General features: G+C 36.6%; 2 protein-coding genes across 3 annotated transcripts; both read left to right on the forward strand.

The window, feature by feature from the left end:
* Window positions 1-161: 161 nt before the first annotated feature.
* mtf1 (metal-regulatory transcription factor 1) lies at window positions 162-13700 on the forward strand. Of its 2 annotated transcripts, none has more exons than XM_060870005.1 (11): window positions 162-320; window positions 1548-2067; window positions 5880-6118; window positions 6969-7100; window positions 7351-7424; window positions 7640-7773; window positions 8043-8120; window positions 8567-8669; window positions 8752-9320; window positions 9763-9820; window positions 9977-13700. In XM_060870005.1, exons 2-11 carry the CDS (start codon window positions 1600-1602, stop codon window positions 10393-10395), a joined length of 2274 nt encoding a protein of 757 aa, XP_060725988.1. In that variant the 5' UTR covers window positions 162-320; window positions 1548-1599; the 3' UTR covers window positions 10396-13700. The 2 variants fall into 2 exon arrangements, with proteins under 2 accessions (XP_060725988.1, XP_060725987.1); XM_060870004.1 differs by lacking the exon at window positions 162-320 and adding an exon at window positions 561-949.
* A 1306-nt stretch (window positions 13701-15006) lies between these two features.
* On the forward strand, window positions 15007-19832 carry yrdc (yrdC N(6)-threonylcarbamoyltransferase domain containing). Its single transcript, XM_060870003.1, has 6 exons — window positions 15007-15211; window positions 17407-17602; window positions 17689-17803; window positions 17905-18024; window positions 18326-18456; window positions 19321-19832. The coding sequence occupies exons 1-6, from the start codon at window positions 15073-15075 to the stop codon at window positions 19385-19387; spliced, it is 768 nt and encodes a 255-aa protein (XP_060725986.1). The 5' UTR covers window positions 15007-15072; the 3' UTR covers window positions 19388-19832.
* The last annotated feature ends 584 nt before the right edge of the window (window positions 19833-20416 follow it).

The raw sequence follows: 20416 nt of genomic DNA on the forward strand, positions 1-20416 counted from the left end.
AAAAGCTGTGCTGATTTTATTTTATGAAATAATTGTGCTGTGTTCTTATGTAAAGCAATCTAAAATATTTTTAGATATTTATTTACCTGCTTTGTAACATGTAACATGTAACATGCACACAATATTAGAAGCTCTGTGGATGCCTTGAGTGGGCGTTGAAGCTTCTCAGTGCTGAGTGGTGAGGAGGCAGACATTCACTTCCCAGGATGCTTCGGGATGAGGAACTGGAATTTGACGTTGTTCAATCATGGTGGGGAGGGGAAGAGAAGAAAGTGCCAGTAATCACAATTATACAAGCATTTTGCGTATATTTTTAACAGGTAAGCTTAAGTAGCGTTTCCTCCTGCACGTGTATATTTAAGTAGGTGCATATTGTGTGTTATTTGTGCTGGTTGTCTTGTTCTCGCACTGCGTGGACTTCATTATGTTGACAAGTCGCTCAGCTGCCTAATTTTTTAGAGATTCTTAGCTAGCCTTAGCGACACAGCTAGCTCTTAATGATGGTGTGCTTATGATGGTTTGTCGTAATGTTCTGTTTGCTGCTAACATCTAGTAGCCACGCTAATTTAGCTAGGTATCGATCCTAATGCTCACACCCACTGTCAAAACAAGCTAGCTGGCTATCTCATCTGTTTCTGAATGAGCCTGGGTTAGCACCTAGCTAGCTTGCTAATAATTAGCTAGTTTTGTTTTTCTTCTAAGCACTCTATAGGGTGAAATAGTTCAGCCTGTCATATGCCGCCGTCGCGTTTAAACGTTGTGTGTGTGCGTGTTGTTGAATTATGCAGTCGTGTGCAATGTAACATGACAACATTGTAATACAAGCTAGCTTAGCTACCAGGTTAGCTAGTTGGGCTAAGCAGCTGGCTTTAGCTCTGACATAGAACTGTTGTGTGACTGTTAAGTATGTAAAAGTTGTGGTTTCATGTGATTACGCACTAAACAAAATGTAAGTTTTAACGTTAATTAAACACAAAAGAGCAATATTTAAGTGAGCTAGTCTGTCATTGCAGTTGTAGATAGCAGTCAGTGTTGCACGGTTGCTGTCACTGTACCGACAAACACGGAAAGTTCCAGAAAACACTAAACCGTCTAAAACTGTGAAGTTTCACACGTCTTTAATACGGATTAAATGATACCGTAAAGTGTGAAATGCTGATAAAAATGTTAGCTTCACGACTAGGAGCATAACTTCGTTTGAAAGAACGTGTTCGGTTTATTGAAAATGCTTATAGTACAAAATAGTGCTGTTTGTTTACAGCTGTAACATGGCGCGGATGTCTAAAGTGTCCCCGAACCAGTTTCTTATTACAACGACACTTTCGCCCTGTTTGCTTTCGAAGCTATTTGTTTGACGTTCGAAGAACTTTTCAGTCTTTCGGATTGGTCTGAATAAAATATATTACTTAGCTTGTATGATTTTTTATATTTCTAGATTCCTCTGTAAGATCTTCATTAAATGCTTCATTAAGAGCTTTCATTAAATTAAACCTGAGCCAGTTTTATACACTTTTTTATTGATGAGTGAAATTCTGTTTATATTTTAGGCAACATAAGCACTTGGACTGGTGTATAGGACCAAGCAGCTTTGTCGGGATCATGGGCGAGAATGGCCCACAAACTGAGACAGCCATGTATTTTGAAGAGGATGAGGACGATGTCGACAAACTGGGCAGAGAGGAATATGATAAGTGCAAAATGGCTGATTCCGACAAAGAAGACATGCTGATTCCCAAGCCTTCGTCATCTTTGGCAAGAGTGTATGATCGCACCACTGTACTTATCGAACAGGACCCTATTCATCTGGATGAGGAAGGGGAAGAGGACAGCCACTGTCACCCAGACGATGATGGTGTGGCGTTTTTAGCCGATGGTGATGGAGATGAGGAGGGGACGCTGGCCTTCATGACTGACCCAGACGGCATGGCACAGGGCTATGTGCACCACACCATCTCACCCGATCAGATTCAGTTCATCATCAATCCCGGGTCCACCCCCATGCCCCGCAACATTGAAGGAGCCACTCTTACGCTGCACTCTGAGTGTCCAGAGACCAAGCAGAGAGAGGTATGAAACTAGAGTTGTGGAAATCGTGTCCAAGTGCTTTGCTTTCACATTGTTCACCAGGATTTGATGTATTATAACCCTGAGCAAGGCTAAGGGTTGGCTACGCATCTGCCATCCACACTAAGACAATATCCTTAATAGTACTACGTAGTCGTAACTGATGTCATGTGATCTGAAACTGAACAAAAAGTTAATCTCACTATGTTTATGCATCCCCGTGACCCGAGGTAGTTCGGATAAGCGGTAGAAGATGAATGAATGAATGAATGAATGAATGAATGTTTATGCATTTTATTACCTAGCTCAGAGGTACAAGCAAGCTTAGCTAGTTCAAACATATGTTTGCCCCACTGTGAAATGCCACCTCAGTTATGTCATTGGGTCTTTTCGTGCCACTCCATTGTAAGATGTCTGGCTACACCTCGATTATATCAGTGGCAAAAGCACTAAAAAATGTACTCTAGTTGTACGGAAACATCTGAGAAACAGGTTTTAATGCTGGGAGCAATAACTGCACCAGAACAGGAAGTGGATGTTAAATGGAAAATTGTGTTATTTTGCATATTTAAGTTCAGTTTTGACAGATCTTCTAAAACATGGTTTAGATAGCCGTCTGCATTAACTGCTTTTGTTTTCTCTTAATATTTATCGGCCTGTTTCATAACATATGCAGAGAAAGTTAGGAATGAGAGATGTTTCATTCACACATGGCTTCACTTCCCTGTGGCTGCATGTGATTGATTGTTTACCTAACATCACTTGCTCTCGCAGCTGGTGCTGCCATACTTGTACCCTCTTGTCTTTCAGAGTCAGCTAAAATCTGAGAGCAAGATTTCTGCACTGATCAACCAGCAGTCTTTCAGTAGAGCACTACATTTCCCTTGAGATTAAGGAAGCATCAGCACAGGGGTATTAATGACCTGCTCTAATTAAAAACTCTGCTAAATTCTAACTAAAATCTGCCAAATGTCGTAAATGTAAACTTATCCTTTTTGCTAAATAAGGGGTTCTCCAATTTATTAAAATCATTTCTGTAAATTACAAAATTAGAGGCCATATTAAAAACAGAATTATAAAAGTTAAGTGCAATGCTTTGTGACAAAGACCTTAAAATGATCTATAGATGTAAATTCAGAAAATAAATCAAACTTGTATTGGAACTTTTTAGAAATGTATAGCGATTGTCCTTGGTTTTTTTTTTGTCTAAGCCATGAAGTATTTTCTAAAACCATATAGGTCGTATTCAAACTCTCTACATACAAAATACCTTTTCTCCACCTCATTCTGTCTGAATTTTCTGACTAACAAAGATATAATTTTCTACTCAAATAGTTCATCGGCAAATATTTTCTTTGACAAGGGCATTTTGGATCTGATATATACAGAAACAGAAAACGGGATGTCATTTCTTTCAGTAAAACATCAGATATGGAGAAAATGTTTCTTCTAAGAAACAATGCTCCTAGTTAAAAAGACAGATGTCAGATTGAATAAACATGCTGTCAACATGCTGTGTAGTGTTCCATGTGAATGAAGGAACAATTGGGATGTTCACGTGGATTGGATCTTTGACTTGGAGAACTTTAACATTTGCTGTCAGACTTGTGGCACATACACTATCTTTTTTTTAACCACAGCTGTGGAGTTGTTGACGATAACTACCATGTTTGAGTATTTTTAGCATATCTGAAGCTGTGGATGTCATCAGCACCTACCTTTATTTGCATCACAGGGACATGCAAATGTGCTCCTGCATTGTGTTCCCAGCCCATGGGATTCGTGTAACACACAAGCCGCTTTGCTCAGGCTGTCACTGTGTAGGTGGAGATGGGTTGCACCTCACCACCTATTTACAAATGATACAAAGCATGATCCAGACAAAAAAAACAGAGGATATGTTCTGAAGCATTACATTTATTATAATGATCTGATTTCCAAACAAAATGAAGTGTTAAAATATTTATAGTCCTATAAGTATTATAGGAGGTAATATAAGAAGTTTGCAGCTCAGTTGTGTATGAAATCTCTGGTTGAAATACCAATGACGACTGGTGAAATAATGTGCAGTTTAAGCCCTGAATGGTTTGTGGTCAGTTTGGGGAAAAAGATGTTATGGTGTAAATATGGAGGGATAACAGTTAAACTCTAGATTATCTTTTCTCTTTTGTTTATTCTGTCCTTTTCCCTATGGACCAGCATTATGTTAATTCATTATTCAATTATTTTTTTGGAATCGATTAAGGTTATACAACATAAACCACATCATCTCTTTTGAAGTCTTTTAAAAAAAGATAGAGATTTACAAACTGTTTAATTCACACATACTACTACTATTATTAATAATACTAATACAATGATGTAATTATTAGGTCACTTTTGTACGTTGCTCTGGATGAAGGCATCTGCCAAATGCCGTAGATGTAATACAGTTTGCTGAGTTAACTGCTTTTAATTCCTGAGTAGCTAATGACGTTTTAACTTGGTGTCATTTTAGTGCCAGCTTGAAAACTTATTTGTTCTAACACTTTTGTGCAGCTGTATGCTGAGTACTGAGCAGCACAGTCCATTTAGCAGTGAAGAAGTGATACCAGTAATCCTGTACTTGGTGGGGTTTGTGTGTGCATCCTGTTCCTTTGGACTGATGAGACTTGCTTTTCAGCAGAACATTTAGGTTGTTAAGAGCATGCTCTATTAATTAGCACTTCATGATTTAATTATAGTGTCACTCGTCAGTCTGGATTTATTGTACTAGTATTATCTAGAACACACCTAATTTAGCTTACCAGATAAACTGTTTAGTTTTTTTAAATACACTGAATGAATAACCAACATAAAACCTTTTTATGCTTCCAATCTAGGGTCGTTAATCTAACTCAAAGCGTTAATCTAGTCAGAAATATTAAGCAACCATTTCATATTAGCTTTTTTATTCGAATAGGCTTGAACTTTAAATTCAACACTGCAAAGCCTCTTGCTTTTCTTTGCCTATTGATCATTTGGTATGCAAAAGAACAAAGATTTAATCCCCCACCACTTTCAAATGGCATCCAAAATGCTCCTCTGGAGCTGATTTGATCCAAGTGGGGAGGAAGAGAAGAGGTTTCATTAAAATATATGCTAGGTGAACATCAGGTGAATGTCATGCAGGCTGTGGAATATATGTGAGCATTTTTTTTTAGGTCAGGTTACACTTTACAAATAACAAGTGGCCAAACTTTTTTCCCCTTTGTCGGACTGTAAAGTCGCTTGCATATCCGTGTTAGTAGTTGTTGTAACAGTGGATGCCCCAACTATGGATAGATCTGCCAATTCCTTAAAAAATGTTTTCATTTGGTACAATATTTACACCCATATCGCAAACAACATTTGAAATTAATTTTATTATGTTTATTTAAAAAGGTGGCAACATTGTGAAAGTTATCAGTATTTAGCTAGAGTTTATTGCTTGGCCTACCACAGATTAATGTGATCCAATTAGGCTGAAAGCAATTCACTGTTTTTGGTCACTTTAACAGTGTACAGCATAATGTTGTTATATACACAGTACTACAAAATAACTTGTCATAGACTTGTTGTAGGAGACTCGAAGTAGATATTTGTATCTTAAAATATCTTAAACAATAAATGTGTTTTTTTTTTTGCTTTTGAACGAATGTTTAAAAATAAAAAATAAAAAATTTGAATCGTATTTAAAAACAAACATTCTCATGGCCCTGTCATAAATTATGACATTCTGCACATAGATAGCAGGTAAAGAGGTGGGTTTAAAAGTTCTTTTAAAAATTAAAGTCTTCCTAATGGTGTTTATGCAGGTAAAGCGGTACCAGTGCACATTTGAGGGCTGCACTCGCACCTACAGCACAGCGGGAAACCTGCGCACACATCAGAAAACACACCGTGGTGAATACACCTTTGTTTGTAACCAGCAGGGCTGTGGTAAAGCCTTCCTGACCTCCTACAGCCTAAAGATCCATGTTCGAGTGCATACTAAAGAAAAACCTTTTGAGTGTGATGTACAGGGTTGTGAAAAAGCCTTCAACACACTGTACAGGTGAGGAGCATTTCAGGAGAAAAACTCTAGGCTTTTAAATATTTGTTTGTTTTAATGTTTGTTTGCATAGCCAAACATTGCTACTTTCCATTTTGTTGACATGTAGAATCTGCTTAGTGCACTATAGAGTACCAATTTAGACCACTATATTTAATCAACAGTTTAATGCATACTTTAAAACTATGTAGAAAACTAAATAGATCTTACATGGCACACATTACTCCAGAAATCAGACCAGCTTCAGAAGGTAAATTCTTGATAAATAAAAATGGTATTGTGTTTTAAAAGAAGCAGAGGAATTACGTTAGGAAATAAAATCCAAATGCATTATTGTCGAAAAAAAATGTATATGTTAACTTTTAATGCTTTTTACAGTCACATTATAGCAAGCTGGCAAAATCAAATCCCCTAAGCATGAGTTTGTGTCTCATATCATGTCATAGATAAAACATTTGCTACAGGAGAGGTGCATGTTGTAACTCTTGTAGTACATTTAGAGATGGGAGGTGACATGACTGGTGGACTCACACTATCAGAGAGTCTTCTTGTGTAACAATGAGCCCACAATTCAGACAGCTGTGGCCAAAAAGTTTTGTTATTCCACCTTCCCAGTAGGAAGTGACAGGCATTTGTTCCACTGTGCAGAAATGGTATGGCTCAGCATTGAATGTTTAGGGTTTTGTTTGTTTGTTTTAAAGACGTTGCATAATTGACTTGATCACCACAGTTTTCACCTCTGTGATTAGTTTTTAGACTAAAACATAGTCTTGATCACGTATTCATCTTCTAGAAGTTCATTCTATAAATCATGTCTTTTAATATTGTGACTTCTTACTGTGTCTCATGTCAGGCTGAAAGCACATCAGCGGCTTCACACAGGAAAAACATTTAACTGTGAATCAGAAGGATGCACGAAGTACTTTACCACTCTCAGTGACCTGAGAAAGCACATTCGTACTCACACAGGAGAGAAGCCGTTTCGGTGAGTTACTTCGTCACATCGGGTGTCAAATTTTGTCCTGTCTTTTTATTCTTCTGTTAAAAAAAAAAAAGTGTATCTGTCTGACATTTACTTTGCAATATACATTCAGATTGATGTCTGTCTTTCTTTTCTGTCTAAGTTGATGTCTTTACCGAATGTGGAAATAAACATTTGAAATGTGCAAAATTTTAAATAAAAATTTGGGAATATGTATCTAGTCATCAGTGTACACATTTTACCATTCTTTCAGGTGTGACCACGATGGATGTGGTAAAGCTTTCGCTGCTAGTCACCACCTGAAAACACATGTGCGGACACACACTGGTAAGATACAGCGCTTTGCATAAGGGAAATGAGCTGCCTGTCATCCATCCACTCACTACATTATGCTTTTCATGGTCTTTTGACCTGTCAATCTGTCAGTCATAATATAAGAATGCATTTTCTTCATGAATCCCTTTTTTCTTAATACCTAAACATAAACTATATTTTTGTGCAGTTAAATTCCTAATTATAATCTGTGCCTTATTCCCAACCAGGAGAGAAGCCTTTTTTCTGCCCTAGTGATGGCTGTGAGAAGACGTTTAGTTCACAGTACAGTCTGAAGAGTCACATTCGGGGCCATGATAAAGGCCCTGTATACCCAATTAGCCTCAGCCATCCTCTGTCAGAGGTGGGTCACTTGGTTTTGTCACATATCAATGCTTTTCATAGTAACATAGTTGAGATCCAATCAGTAATTTGATTATTTTAAACCACTTGATCTTTTGCCCATTGGCAGAAAAAGAAAATATTTTTGTAAGAATGATTTGGATTGTAATAAAGTCTCATCAAAGTGTTAGATGTTTCTTTATAGATTTTTTTTATTCATCCTTATGCTTATCCATAGGAAATTTGTTGGTGTTTCACTGGTTAACAAGCTTATTGGATGCTCTTTTACAGGATGGAAATCATTCTCTGTGCCTCAGTGATTTGAGCCTTATTTCCACAGAGTCTGAGCTTCGAGAAAATTTCAACAACGTGAGTGCTTGACAGTTTTGTCATTCTTTTTTTAGTACTATAGTTTTTCCATAAAGATTTTAAATTATTTGTAGAAATAAATGTTTACAATGAACAAAGATTTTTGCCAATATACCAGACTGAAATAGTTTGGAGCTTGAAATGATTTTTAATAAATAATTACATATGTCATTTTCATTTAATTAAATTAATTGAAGAATTAATTGTCTTAATTGAAGATATTTTCAAGTATTAAATTAATGTTCAGTGATATTACCACACTCACAGCTGTCAATATCTAAATGTTGTAATCACAAATGAAAAGTAAGATTACTTGTGTTATAAAGTTTTAAAATTAATTTCTTGTTATATCTGAACCTTTTGACACTCATTTTGCCAGCATTTTTCATCAGTTCTGTTATGTTTTGTGAACTTTTGTCACTCACTCCACTATGTCCATATGACAGTGTCAGAACTTGGATCTGAATAATATCACTCCTGTGAAGATATTCGAGTTGATGTTGCAGAGCCCTGAAAACAATGTTAGTCAAGATGACCCACATTCATCAGGCAAGTGCTTCTCAAATCACAGTATGTTACACAGGTTTCAAGCATGGCACCACAATCTCATTTCTTTTTTCTGCCCTTCTAGACAACCTGGTGGAGGCTTTTGGTTTGGAGACTCCACCGAGGGTTGCAGTGACTGATTCATCCACTCTCCTTACCTTCTCTCAGATGCCTTCATCCTCCTCTTCTTCTAGCTCTATTACCACTCCTGTTCCAGAGATCTCCACACAGCCTGGCTCCTCCTCCTGTCAGGCATCATGCACACACGGCTCCACACACACACCTCCAAAGTCTACCACGTTCCCTTCTTTCCTCCATACCTCACTACAAACACCAGAAGTGCCCACTCAAGCTGTGCCTGCTGCCACCCAACACTACACCCCAGTGGTGCCCACAGCACCTGCCAGCTCCCTACCAGTGTCTGTTCCGACAGCGGCCAGTGTCTCAAGTCCTACATCAGTCATCAGCACAGGAGCAGCTGCAGTAGTAACGCACACAGTGCCTTTAGCAGGCAATGACAGTCTAGCGCCAACACCCACCATCACCATCGCACCCACACAGGGCCTCCTGCAGCCCAGCCTTGTCATGTCTGACCAGAATCTGCAGTGGATCCTCAGCAGTGCTGCCAATGCACAGCACAATCCTGAACAGCAGGTCAGAACCAAGTCAAGCCTGTGATTAATCAGGATTCCTTTTAGAAATGCCTTTTCACTGCCTTCTATGTAGTTTTTATTCGTAGTTATTATATATGATACGCTTATCTTACAAGCACAGTGCCACAAATTCAAAGCTTAAAGGGTTAAACCTTGACAATAGTGGAAAAGACATGTCTAAAGTAATTCAGATCTAAATTCTTCCTTTCTAGTTTCATCTCTTTTCCAAATTAAAAAACTGGAGAGATTCAGTAAAACAATAATTGGATTACTTGGACATACAAAGTTTTGTCTTTTCCTTGTGCTTTGATGTGTGTGCAATGATGCAGTGATGGTAGCGGATGCAACGTAGTTTGGAGATATGTGAAATAACAGGATCTGTCTGATAATTTGTTTTTTAGTTAATCTAATTGCAAGTAATCTTATACCTTCTTTGTACTTAGGGGCCAAAAGTGGAAAAGGTCTTCTTCACAACAGCCATACCTGTAGGAGGACATTCAGGTATGATCGAATGTACATCTGTTGTTGATGTTTCTCTTGTGCATTGCAGTGTTATGCCACATTTTATGAGGTTTTTATGGGGATAGAAATGCATCCTTGCAAAAGAGCAGTAGGTCCCCTGTGTCTGTGATGAGTCAGTTGTTTGTTCTGCCTCAGGGAACCCTGTGCAGCAGATTGGCCTTAGTCTCCCCGTCATCATCATTAAGCAGGAGGAGGCATGCCAGTGTCAGTGTGCCTGCAGAGATTCAGCTAAAGAAAGGAGCTCCAGTAAGAACAATGTCTCCTCACAGCAGGAGCCTAAAGACTCCACCACCATTTCTCCACCACCTCCAACACCTTCAGATACACATGCTGTTCCAGAATGCTGTTCCACAAAGGTGAACACTCCTCTTTCATCTGGCTCCACTCAGACTTTCCACAGTGAGGCGCTGGTATCTAGCACTCCCTCAGACAGCCTGGCCAGTGTGGATGTAGTGGACCTGCTTAGCCCTGAATCCACCGCCAAAATCGAGGCACTGCTGATGGTCACTGATGAGTTCTCCATGGGTGAGGGCAATAGCAACACCACCAGCTAGAGGCAGTCGAGTTTGAAACCACCTCAGTTTTTTCTTTCTATTTTATTTTTAAATGGGCACCATTATTTCAGTATCTACAGTATGCAGTTTCTGTCTGATTCATAAGGGCACCTTGTGTAAACCGGGGTCATGTGTGTCAGACTTCTCAGTGTAAGACAGATGATTTATGATCAGCTTTGGTCTTTCCTGTTCTATAAAACATGATCTTCCGGACATGGGCTGCTTAATATGTGAATCTTTAGGTAGTATTTTACTCACAGTGCACTCTGATTATTTCAGACCTGTGCTACTTGTGCACTTTCAGATTATGGAAATGTCCCCACTGAAAATAGAGTTTTATAAGTAGCCATTTGTTTGAAGTTGCTTTATCATTTGCACTGTATAATAATAGTCCTTCCAGATATGCTCATGACATGCTATAACAGAGAAAGAGAGTATGAGGACAAATACAAAACCATTTGGACATGTGGCTGGGGTTAAAAATGCAAAGAATCAAATAATAATTACTATCTACTAACTCAGATTTTACAAAACACAAGCAATATTAGAAATTTTAATTATTCAGATGGTAAAGTTTTGTTAGAATGAATCGTGTTACTTAGTCTAGTTTTGAGTAGAATAGGACATTTTTTATATGGTAGAGATACAGGGCCAGGCACAAGAACACAATGCACTGAGAAACTATTCACCAAGACAAATTTAACTTGATGGCCAGTCACACTGAAGTGAACAAAATCAAATGCCCACATGTGATTCACCAGAATGTACTGCAGGTAATCGTAATTGGCATATCAGGAACCGAGAGTAAAGCCCTTTCAGACTGCAGTCATTCAAATCCAGAACACAGCATGTGATATGAAAAGTATTTTATATGTAATTTATTTAGGATGACTACACAGTAGCCCATGAAATGTGACTCTAATGTAATCTTGAAGCAGATTCTGTCAGCAGAAATGACTTGCTTTTAAGTGTAAATGATAGCTACTCATGGCTGGCTGTACCGTTTATTTAATTTTTAGATGTTAATTTATTAAAATAATTTATCTCATTAGATCAACTCAGTAAAATAGCCTACTCTAACTTGGTGGACCAAGTTATTTTATTCATATGTTTATTTTTTTGGTGAAGTCAACCACCAAAGGTAGAGAAAGAGATTTTTTTCTTCTTCTTCCCACCTTTGGTTGGCAGGTCAGACAGGATAATGCAGCTGGAGTTGCCCAACCTTTTTGCTGCTTTGTAGTTACTGAATTGATTTCAGCCTCTGACCTTCCTTTATTTAGACCCATGTAAGTCTCACTGTTGTGGCCTGCTCAGGGATATATATTAAAAAAAAAAGAAATCAAAGCAGAGGTATACAGTCTGTCCCTGAAAATTCGTACAAAAGGCAGCAGAACTGTAAGTGTTCCAGCTTGTTGTGTACTACACGCTTGTTGCACATTACCAAGCCAAGGTTTAGATAATCAAGAGAACGTCTAGTTAACTTCCCTGCACCAGTAAGCCGGTTTATACACCACTGCTGTAGAGGTTTTAATGAGTTTATTATTATGTAAATGTTGTGTATTTGAAATTTGAAATGTTTAAGCCCTTAGATTGTATTTGTATTTTTGTATAGAATTACGTGGGGTAATCACACTTTGGGTTTGACGTGGAGGACATGACACTGCACTGCAACCCACCTGTCACCAACTCACAATGCAGTAGATTTTGGAATGTTTTTGTTTTTTTCTTCTTCTTTGGGGCAGGGGCACCTGGGTTAGTACAGGAAATACACAAATGTGCACTGTGGCATGGAATGGCTACTGCATTTCTATTAACCACATACAAGAAACTGCCTTACAGTTTTGATACGGATTAGCTTTGGGGCTGCTACATCTTTTTAAAAAAGAAAGAAAAAGAACTTGCTTGCCACAAATATTGACAAAATATTTCTCATTACATGGCATTAAGAATGAGAAATTTGGCTAGATGTCACTTAGATTTGAGTTAGAAGGACATTTTTTCAGCTACTTATTAGATACATACGGATAATTATGAAGAGCCTTCAGCTGTTGATGCAAATTCAGATCTTCGCATGTTGATGTGATGGTTTATCCTGTAACAGTCTTTAGTGTTCACATTGTATTTGGAAAAATGAAAACATTAGATTGTACAGATTTAAATGATCAGTGTAATGAAAAGGCTGCTTTTCACCACTTCTCAGTGGTACTAATCAAATGGGGTCCAATAACAGCAATTGTTGAAATCATAAAGGATTTTGTGTTGTGCTCGTTATAAATACTTTTGTAACATTAGTCAAGGCAGAATGAGTACTAATTTTGGCCAAACCATTGTAGACGTATCTATGCAAATAAATTAAATAAAATGTTAGTGTATTTTATGAACCCAGATCCCTCATCAGAGCTTCAGATACCTTTGTGAATACTGAGTGAAATAACGCCTTGCTTCAGTATTTAGTCGTTATGCAAATTACCACTAGCGCAAATCAACTGTCAAATTGCAATTACTATGTAAATATTACAGGTCTTGCTACTGGGAGCTGAAATATCTGGTCTCTAAAAGAAGGCCTATGGTAGTCAGCAGCTATTAGTTTTAATCTTTTATTTAATATGATTGACTTGTTTATGGGCATTGTAATCTTTTAATAGTTGTCCTTCCACTGAAAGTTTGAGGTGCCCCAACATTCATGCACGTTATCCAAAGGGGAAAATGTATATTTTTATGTTGGAATACAATTCTGTTGTAAGAATTGTAATGTCCAGTTTTTTGTTTTTTTTTTCTCCTTTTTAATTGTGGTTACAGTTTGAACTTGTCCCCCCCCCCCACCAAATCACAGGTCTTGCTCACTATATTTTATTTATCCAAAATGATGAGTTAATTGTGAGATCAGTTTTCACACATATGAACAGGTCAGTTACAATAAAAGGCCAAGTTCATCTTTTGTCATTTAATTCATACTGCTGTTTATTTTAGATACTAATTTTCTCCCAAATCAAGTTGTTCAGATTGTGAACTTTATAAAACATTGTGCTCAAAAGGACAAAGCAGAACATTGTAGCATGCAGTGGATTGTAAAAAAAAAAAAAGAGCGAAATCAGAGCAAAATTGCAAGTGTTGTGAGATGGGGAGAAAAAATGCTTCCAAAAGACTGCTTTTGATACCCAAAGTGTGAGGACAAACTATAAAGGATCTGTATTTTTAATGAATGTGTAATGTGAAAATGCTCTCATGCTTGTTTTGTATGAAGTATTATGGAAAAAGTACTAACTTTTTGAACTAAATTAAGCAATATATCAGTAAAATCTTCAGACTTGTTTCATTATTTTACATCATTTCACTTCATTTTATTAGTCATTTAAACAAGTACAAATCTCAGTTTAAAATATACTGATCATAGTGTAAAATCAGCTTGATCCTTTTGTTCCTGGAACTCTGCATTACAAAGGCCTTTTTCCTGCAAAATGACATCCACATAGTCAGCTGGGTCATGCGGTCAGAGGACATTCATACAGATTGGGGCATAATTTACCTTTATGATGCTCTGAACAGCTAACAGGTCTTGAAAGATCACATCAATCAGAGCAACCTTGTCTTCTACAGACAACACCATTACACCTTCAGCATCGTCTGAAAACTGAAACACACAATCACACATTTAATATTATCTCCCAAACATCCGAGTTCTTAACAGAGGAACTCACCTGCACTTCAGGAGAGTCTGTGAGCTCTTTAGCTTTTGGTTCATCTAGAAGATAAGTCATTTATATTGTGTTAAAAATCAGTGCAAATATATTTTATAAATCTGTGTTTTTTTTAGTAACACGTCCTGTTTCTTACCCGCACCAGACGCCATCCTAGTTCTGACTGAGAAATTAACCTGATGCTTTCATTAGGATTCTCTAAATAGTGTAATTAACCGGCTGCACGTGTCATTCTCGTGTTATTCTCTCAGGTCATTAGCTATAAACGTGAACACGGTGAGTTCAGGAGTAAAACTTATGAGTTTTTTAAAATGTTAGTCTTTCCTTTCTGATAGGAACAGAGTGTGTAAATTGAGAGGACTTCAGTATCAGCCGCAATCAAAACAAATCTCCATGTGAACGAGCAGCACAGATGAAGACGCTCGTGTGTGTTTCAATCTGTGTTTTAATTAAATGTTAGTCAGCATAAAGATGGGACATGGGAAGCTACAGACTTGCTAACGTTTTATGGCTGTATTCAAAACTGAACTACGCGCAATTTCTTTAGAAAATCACTTGGAAAGGTACAAAGAAAGAACGATAAACAATGTGCGTGTGTGACGTCAATGAGGAGGAGATGTAATACCAAATTCGGCCACCAGATGGCAGCAAGGCTATATATTTAGGTTAAAGTTTCAATAAAAAGTGGCAGTAAATCTAAATGGTATTTTTTTTTTAAAATTAATCCTTCAGCTCGATTACATTTGTTTAATGAGTTATGGTTAGTTATATTTTTGCATCTTAAAAAAATATACGTATACGTTTTAACACTAAGTGATATGTCAAATTAATGAGGTGTTTAATAAACGTTCGTTAAGCTTGAATCTTTTATTACGGTAAGGACTTTTATTTTGAAATTTTCCATACGGCACTAGTTGATGCTTCCTAGTGGAGTTGTGTACTGGGACCATGCTGACGGTTAAGACGTGTTTGTCTATGAATGTGTGCACTTGCTCGAACCCTGATCATGTGCTCACGTTTTTCTCTACATAATCCAGTTAGAATCACAGCCATGTGTAAAGAGCCGAAGACTTCAGTGCTGAGGTTATTACCGCCGTCTCAGAGCAGACAAACACCGGGTGAGTTCAGCTGGTAGCATGATGCAACTTCATAAGTCAGTAGTACTACTACTACTACTACTTATTATTATTATTATTATTATTATTATTTATTATTATTATTATTATTATTATTATTATTATTCTCGTTTAAATGTAGGATGTCATCAGTCTCTAATTCAGTTTGTCAGTTAAACAAGACGATAAGATGTACTACAGTTTAATGGGGAAAAAAGTCCACTAGGAAACAGTAAATATGCTGAAACACCATAAATCTGGTGTTATATTGTCTACAGCAGTTACTATGGCGTACACGATATTAAGACATTAAACCAGTCGCTCTTTTTTAAATGACGTTTAAACGGTTAGCCGCAGGTGTATTTTTAAGTGGCGCGGCTTTTAGATACGTAGCGGTAATCCTTGTGTTCTGTACCGAAGTGAACTCCTTCAGAACAAAACAATAAATTAATACAACACGGTATTTTTGTATTGAAAACGAATGGTGTTAATGAGAATAAAGGCTTAACGTTTTAATAATCGTTACATGTTAAATATGGGGTACATAAAGGAAAAAAGTATAATGTGTTTTTTAAAACTCCATCATAATAAATTCAATCCCTATTGTTAGTTTGTGAACCATTTCAGATCATTTCAACATTCTATATTATATAATATAAAATCATTATATCTGGGTTTAGGTTTTTTTTGGAGTCTTTAGCTACATTTAATCCATCATAAAGTGACACTTTCAGGATGTTAGTTGACTGAACTGTCTGAGGTCACTTCAGAATGACCTGCTCTGTGCTCAGAATAAAGATCAGCTCATTTTACTGGCAAATGTCTTTAATAATTCCTATTCAAATTCACAAAACCTGGAAATGTAATTGTGTCTGGCACAATAATATTGCCGGATATTGTACATTTGAATGATTTATTAAAAAGATTTCACAGTAAATTTGGCCTTTATTTTAAGCCTAAAGTAAGTCATGCTGAAGTGATCTGATTGTTTTAACAAATTACATTTTAAAAATTACATCTTATAATGGATTAATCGAGCATTTTAGTGCTTTCTGGCACAATTATATTGCCAGATACGGGAACTTTTGAATAGGAATTAATAAATAAATAAATAAATACAGTAAAATTGGCTGATTACTTCTCACACTTTATGTACATAACTGATCAGTCGTATAGTCTGTATTCATATTTAATACTCATAATGTCGATATTGTATCACAGCATATTGTCTTGTATAGTACAGTGTTATTTATGTCTGTACTTTTGAGTCAAAAACAGCTGGAACCAAATTCCATGTGTGTGTCAACACACTTTGCCAATAAACCTGATTCTGATTCCAAGCATAGAATACTCTAAACGTAGATCGTTTTTGAATATGCAGAGTGGTCTGAGTGAGTTTTGTTAACTAACTATTGTAAAATTCTCATTTTATGATGGATCAAAATGTGCCTACTGGTGCAATTATATTAAGGTGAATTTGAATAAGAATTACGGACAAATTTCACAGTAAAATTGGCTAATCTTTATAGTGAGCATAGATCAGGTTATTCTGAAGTGATCTGAGTGAGATTTATCAACTGCCAATTTTACATTTTTTGTATTATTATGGGTAAATTTCCTGGCACAATAATATTGGATTAAATGCTTCCACGGTAATATTGGTTGAACTTTTATTTTCTTTATAAGTAAGGTCATGTTCAAATGATCTGAAATGGTTTATCAACTAACAATTAGGATTGTATATTTTACAATGGATTTTAAAAATCCATTTTGCTTTTTTTATGTACCCTGTTTTTAAAATGTAATGATTATTAAAACTTAAAGCCTTTAAGCCTTTATTCTCATTCTTAATACTGTGAATTGTTTTGTATTCGATTTGCTGCGTTTTTATTACAAAAATAATTTTGTAGTAATTTATTGTTCTGTTCTGTAGGAGCTCGCGGATGCTTGCTTTCCGTTTTCATTGCCACTAGTGTCAGATGTATGTGAGAGAGAGACCTTTTTCTGATTTTCATGCATTATCTGCTAACAAGCTGTTCAAGCTTGTGTAAAAAAAACAAAAAAACATGCTATTTATAAAACTAATTGTAATAGTGTATCTGGTTCAATTCATTTGTGTGTGTATATATTATTATTATTATTATTATTATTATTTATTATTATTATTATTATTATTTATTTTTCCCCCTCAAACCCAGATGGAGCACAAATCCTCCACTCTGCAGTTCAGGCTCTAAAAGGAGGCCAGGTCATCGCTGTTCCCACTGACACAATCTATGGCTTGGCTTGTCTGGCTCAGAATTCAGACGCCATCAAGAGAGTGTATGATATCAAGGGCCGAAATGGCGATAAGCCATTATCCATTTGTGTTGGAGAAGTGCAAGACATATACAAGTATGTTTTATGTGATATTTGTAGTTGCATCATCCCTTGTCATGTGTCAGTTACTGCAACATTCTGAGCTTGTTTTTGCTTCTAAGGTATTGTAAAGTGACTGTAAAAGAAGAGCTGCTGAATGATCTCCTTCCCGGACCAGTTACTCTGGTTTTTGAAAGGTCTGAAAAGCTGAATGCAAACCTTAATCCATTCACTCGGGTGAGTCTACCATCATAATCATGTCTATAATAAATGTTAGCAAGTCCAGGCGATAATGTTTTTGGTTGTTATTTTTCTCTTGGACGTGTCTCTCCCTATAGCTTGTCGGCGTCCGCATCATAGACCACCCCTTTATGAGACACTTGTGTCAAATGTGTGATGAGCCACTTGCTCTAACAAGTGCAAATCTCAGTACACAGCCAAGCACTCTTGCAGTTCATGTGAGTTAAACTGCATTTGTTTTTGTTTTCTAAGCAAATCTCACATGGTTTTTTGTCTTTTTGTCATGTCTTTTATCATTCATAATAGTCATACTGTTTTGCCACTAATCTGAAATTATATTATTTATTCTTATTCCTATCTGTATATTTAAATTCTACTTTTATTGTAATTCTAACCTTTGTCTGTTTCTATTCTTTGTTAATTCTGTTTATTATGCAGACATGTGCTGGAATTTCACTGCATGCTGTACTATCTATGGTTGTATAAGACAATGTGAATTTTAATGATTTTGCTTTCTAGGAGTTTGAGGAGCTGTGGCCAAGACTCGCCATTGTAGTTGATGGTGGCCCAATAGCAGATCAAAGTCGACTGGGCTCAACAGTTGTGGACCTCTCCGTACCTGACAGATATTGCATTATAAGACCTGGCTGGTAAGCATCCTGCCATAAAGCATGCTAAGTAGCTATTACTACTACAAAAAGGAGGTTCGGGGTGGACAAATTACTAGCATGGGTGTCTGAGACTTAAAAGGCATTTGATTTACTTAAAGAAAGCCCATGCTACTTTACATCTGCCACAATGCAGGTCAATGTCTGAAATTGTAATCATATGATTAAAAATATGATTTTTAAAAAAATCTTTATGGATTTTAAATGAAAAAGAAAGTATTTCTCTAACAAGTTAAAAAAATGTACAAATAACCCCAAACATATAAGAGGAGAAAAACTGGTGCAGAGGGAAGATAATCCAATAAATATTGGGAAAGCCGTGTCAGTGATGACGTTGGCATTTTGACCCCAAACAGGGAGGAAGTCTTTTTAAATTTAGCCTCCAAGAAAAACATCAAAGCTTTCATTCCTCTGCTTACTACTCAGTCACCTCACGATGAAATGTATTGAGAGACAATGAAGAAGCTACAGAGTTCACAGCTCGTAGTTGAACTGTTGGACAACTTTGTGACTGTTTGATAATGACACAATCATGATGAGCTGTATTAGACTTTATCAGGTGTTTGATCCAGTACATTTCATTTAAGCTTTGTGTTAAAGACTAAATGAAATATACTGTATCGATCAACTGATACAGTAAAGGTTCCAGCGTGCACAGATGCATGTTTCAGTCCTCCATAAAATCTTAAATGTGCATCTGTGCACCATGCTGGAACTTTAACTTGCCCTGTGGGATAGTTAATAAATGTACGATTTGTCCTGCCCAACTATAACTTCTGCTCTTTTATATTATGTTGCTTTTAGTTATTTATAAGTCTTCTCCCCAAATCTTCTCTTTTCTTACAGTGCCTGTTCAGCCACAGTTGCTATACTTGAGAAGAAATATGGGTTGGTGGAGGATTCTTCCAGTTAATAAACATGATTCTGTACTGTTATTCCATTTTAAGCTGATCATAAAAGCCTCTATCATGCCACTTTTACAGAATAATCGCTCTGTGCATCACATTTCAGACTTTATTTCAGACGTTAGTGACGTTCCAGAGTATGATGCATCTGGCTTTGTTGTTCATAGGGATTTTGTGGGTTTATTTTTTATTTTTTTTTTTTATTTTATTTTATTTTTTTAACAGCTTATGGATGATGTTTTGGTTATCAAACAGTTTGTTAGCTTGGAATATAGGGATAATTTTCTCTGCCATCAAATTAAGGTAATTAAACAGTCAGCTAAACACTTAACAGTGCCCATTTTGAAATTGGGAAATGTATTATTTATTTATTGTTACTTTTAATCAATGATATTTTGACCCAGCATATTATAAATGAAAATTAATACGAATTAAATATTTTATTCACATCTACGGATTTTTTTGTTTGTTTGTTTTTAAAACTGGCTCTCTGTGTTCATTCCATTCACATGATTTTGCGAATATAAGATGTGCTATGTGAAAAGGACAGTTACAAAGTGTGTTTCTGTGATTAAGTGGAGGACATAAAAGACTGTTTCCCTGGAAATTAGTCTCCTAATGGCCTTGAACTCACACGGGTACTTCTATGACTTTGATGGATTTGAAGATTTGTAAGATGCAATTTCTTGGTATGCTTGAAATCCACTTCTAGTGTTTGTAGGTTACTCACCACTTCTGACGAAATCTGAAGAAATCAAATCCTATACTTCAGTAATTACATAAACATATTAAATGTACTGTGCTTAGCAAGTGTTCTACCTTTTCAGCAGGACACAAGAAGGGGTTAGAATGAATGTCACCAATGCCCTTGTAGACAGGAATAGAGTGAAAGCAGAATGGTTTTTGGCTAGCAAAAGATGACTAGCTTTTCAAAATAATTCTGATGAACCTATGATAACTACAGTGAAAATTCACGTTTAATAGGCCAAATTTGCAACACATCTAGTGATTCGGTCTGTGCTGTACTGCAGACAACA

Source organism: Tachysurus vachellii, chromosome 5 (assembly GCF_030014155.1).
Source record: "Tachysurus vachellii isolate PV-2020 chromosome 5, HZAU_Pvac_v1, whole genome shotgun sequence".
NCBI classification, from domain to species: Eukaryota; Metazoa; Chordata; class Actinopteri; order Siluriformes; family Bagridae; genus Tachysurus; species Tachysurus vachellii.

Excerpts from the sequence above, each read along its gene's own strand:
- mtf1 (XM_060870004.1), top strand. Across the intron at positions 2,068-5,879 it reads CAGAGACCAAGCAGAGAGAG|GTAAAGCGGTACCAGTGCAC; the intron begins GTATGAAACTAG and ends GTGTTTATGCAG. Across the intron at positions 8,670-8,751 it reads AGATGACCCACATTCATCAG|ACAACCTGGTGGAGGCTTTT; the intron begins GCAAGTGCTTCT and ends CTGCCCTTCTAG.
- yrdc (XM_060870003.1), top strand. The coding sequence starts at position 15,073 with ATGTGTGCACTTGCTCGAACCCTGATCATGTGCTCACGTTTTTCTCTA. Across the intron at positions 17,603-17,688 it reads GAAGTGCAAGACATATACAA|GTATTGTAAAGTGACTGTAA; the intron begins GTATGTTTTATG and ends TTTGCTTCTAAG. Across the intron at positions 18,025-18,325 it reads CAAGCACTCTTGCAGTTCAT|GAGTTTGAGGAGCTGTGGCC; the intron begins GTGAGTTAAACT and ends TTTGCTTTCTAG.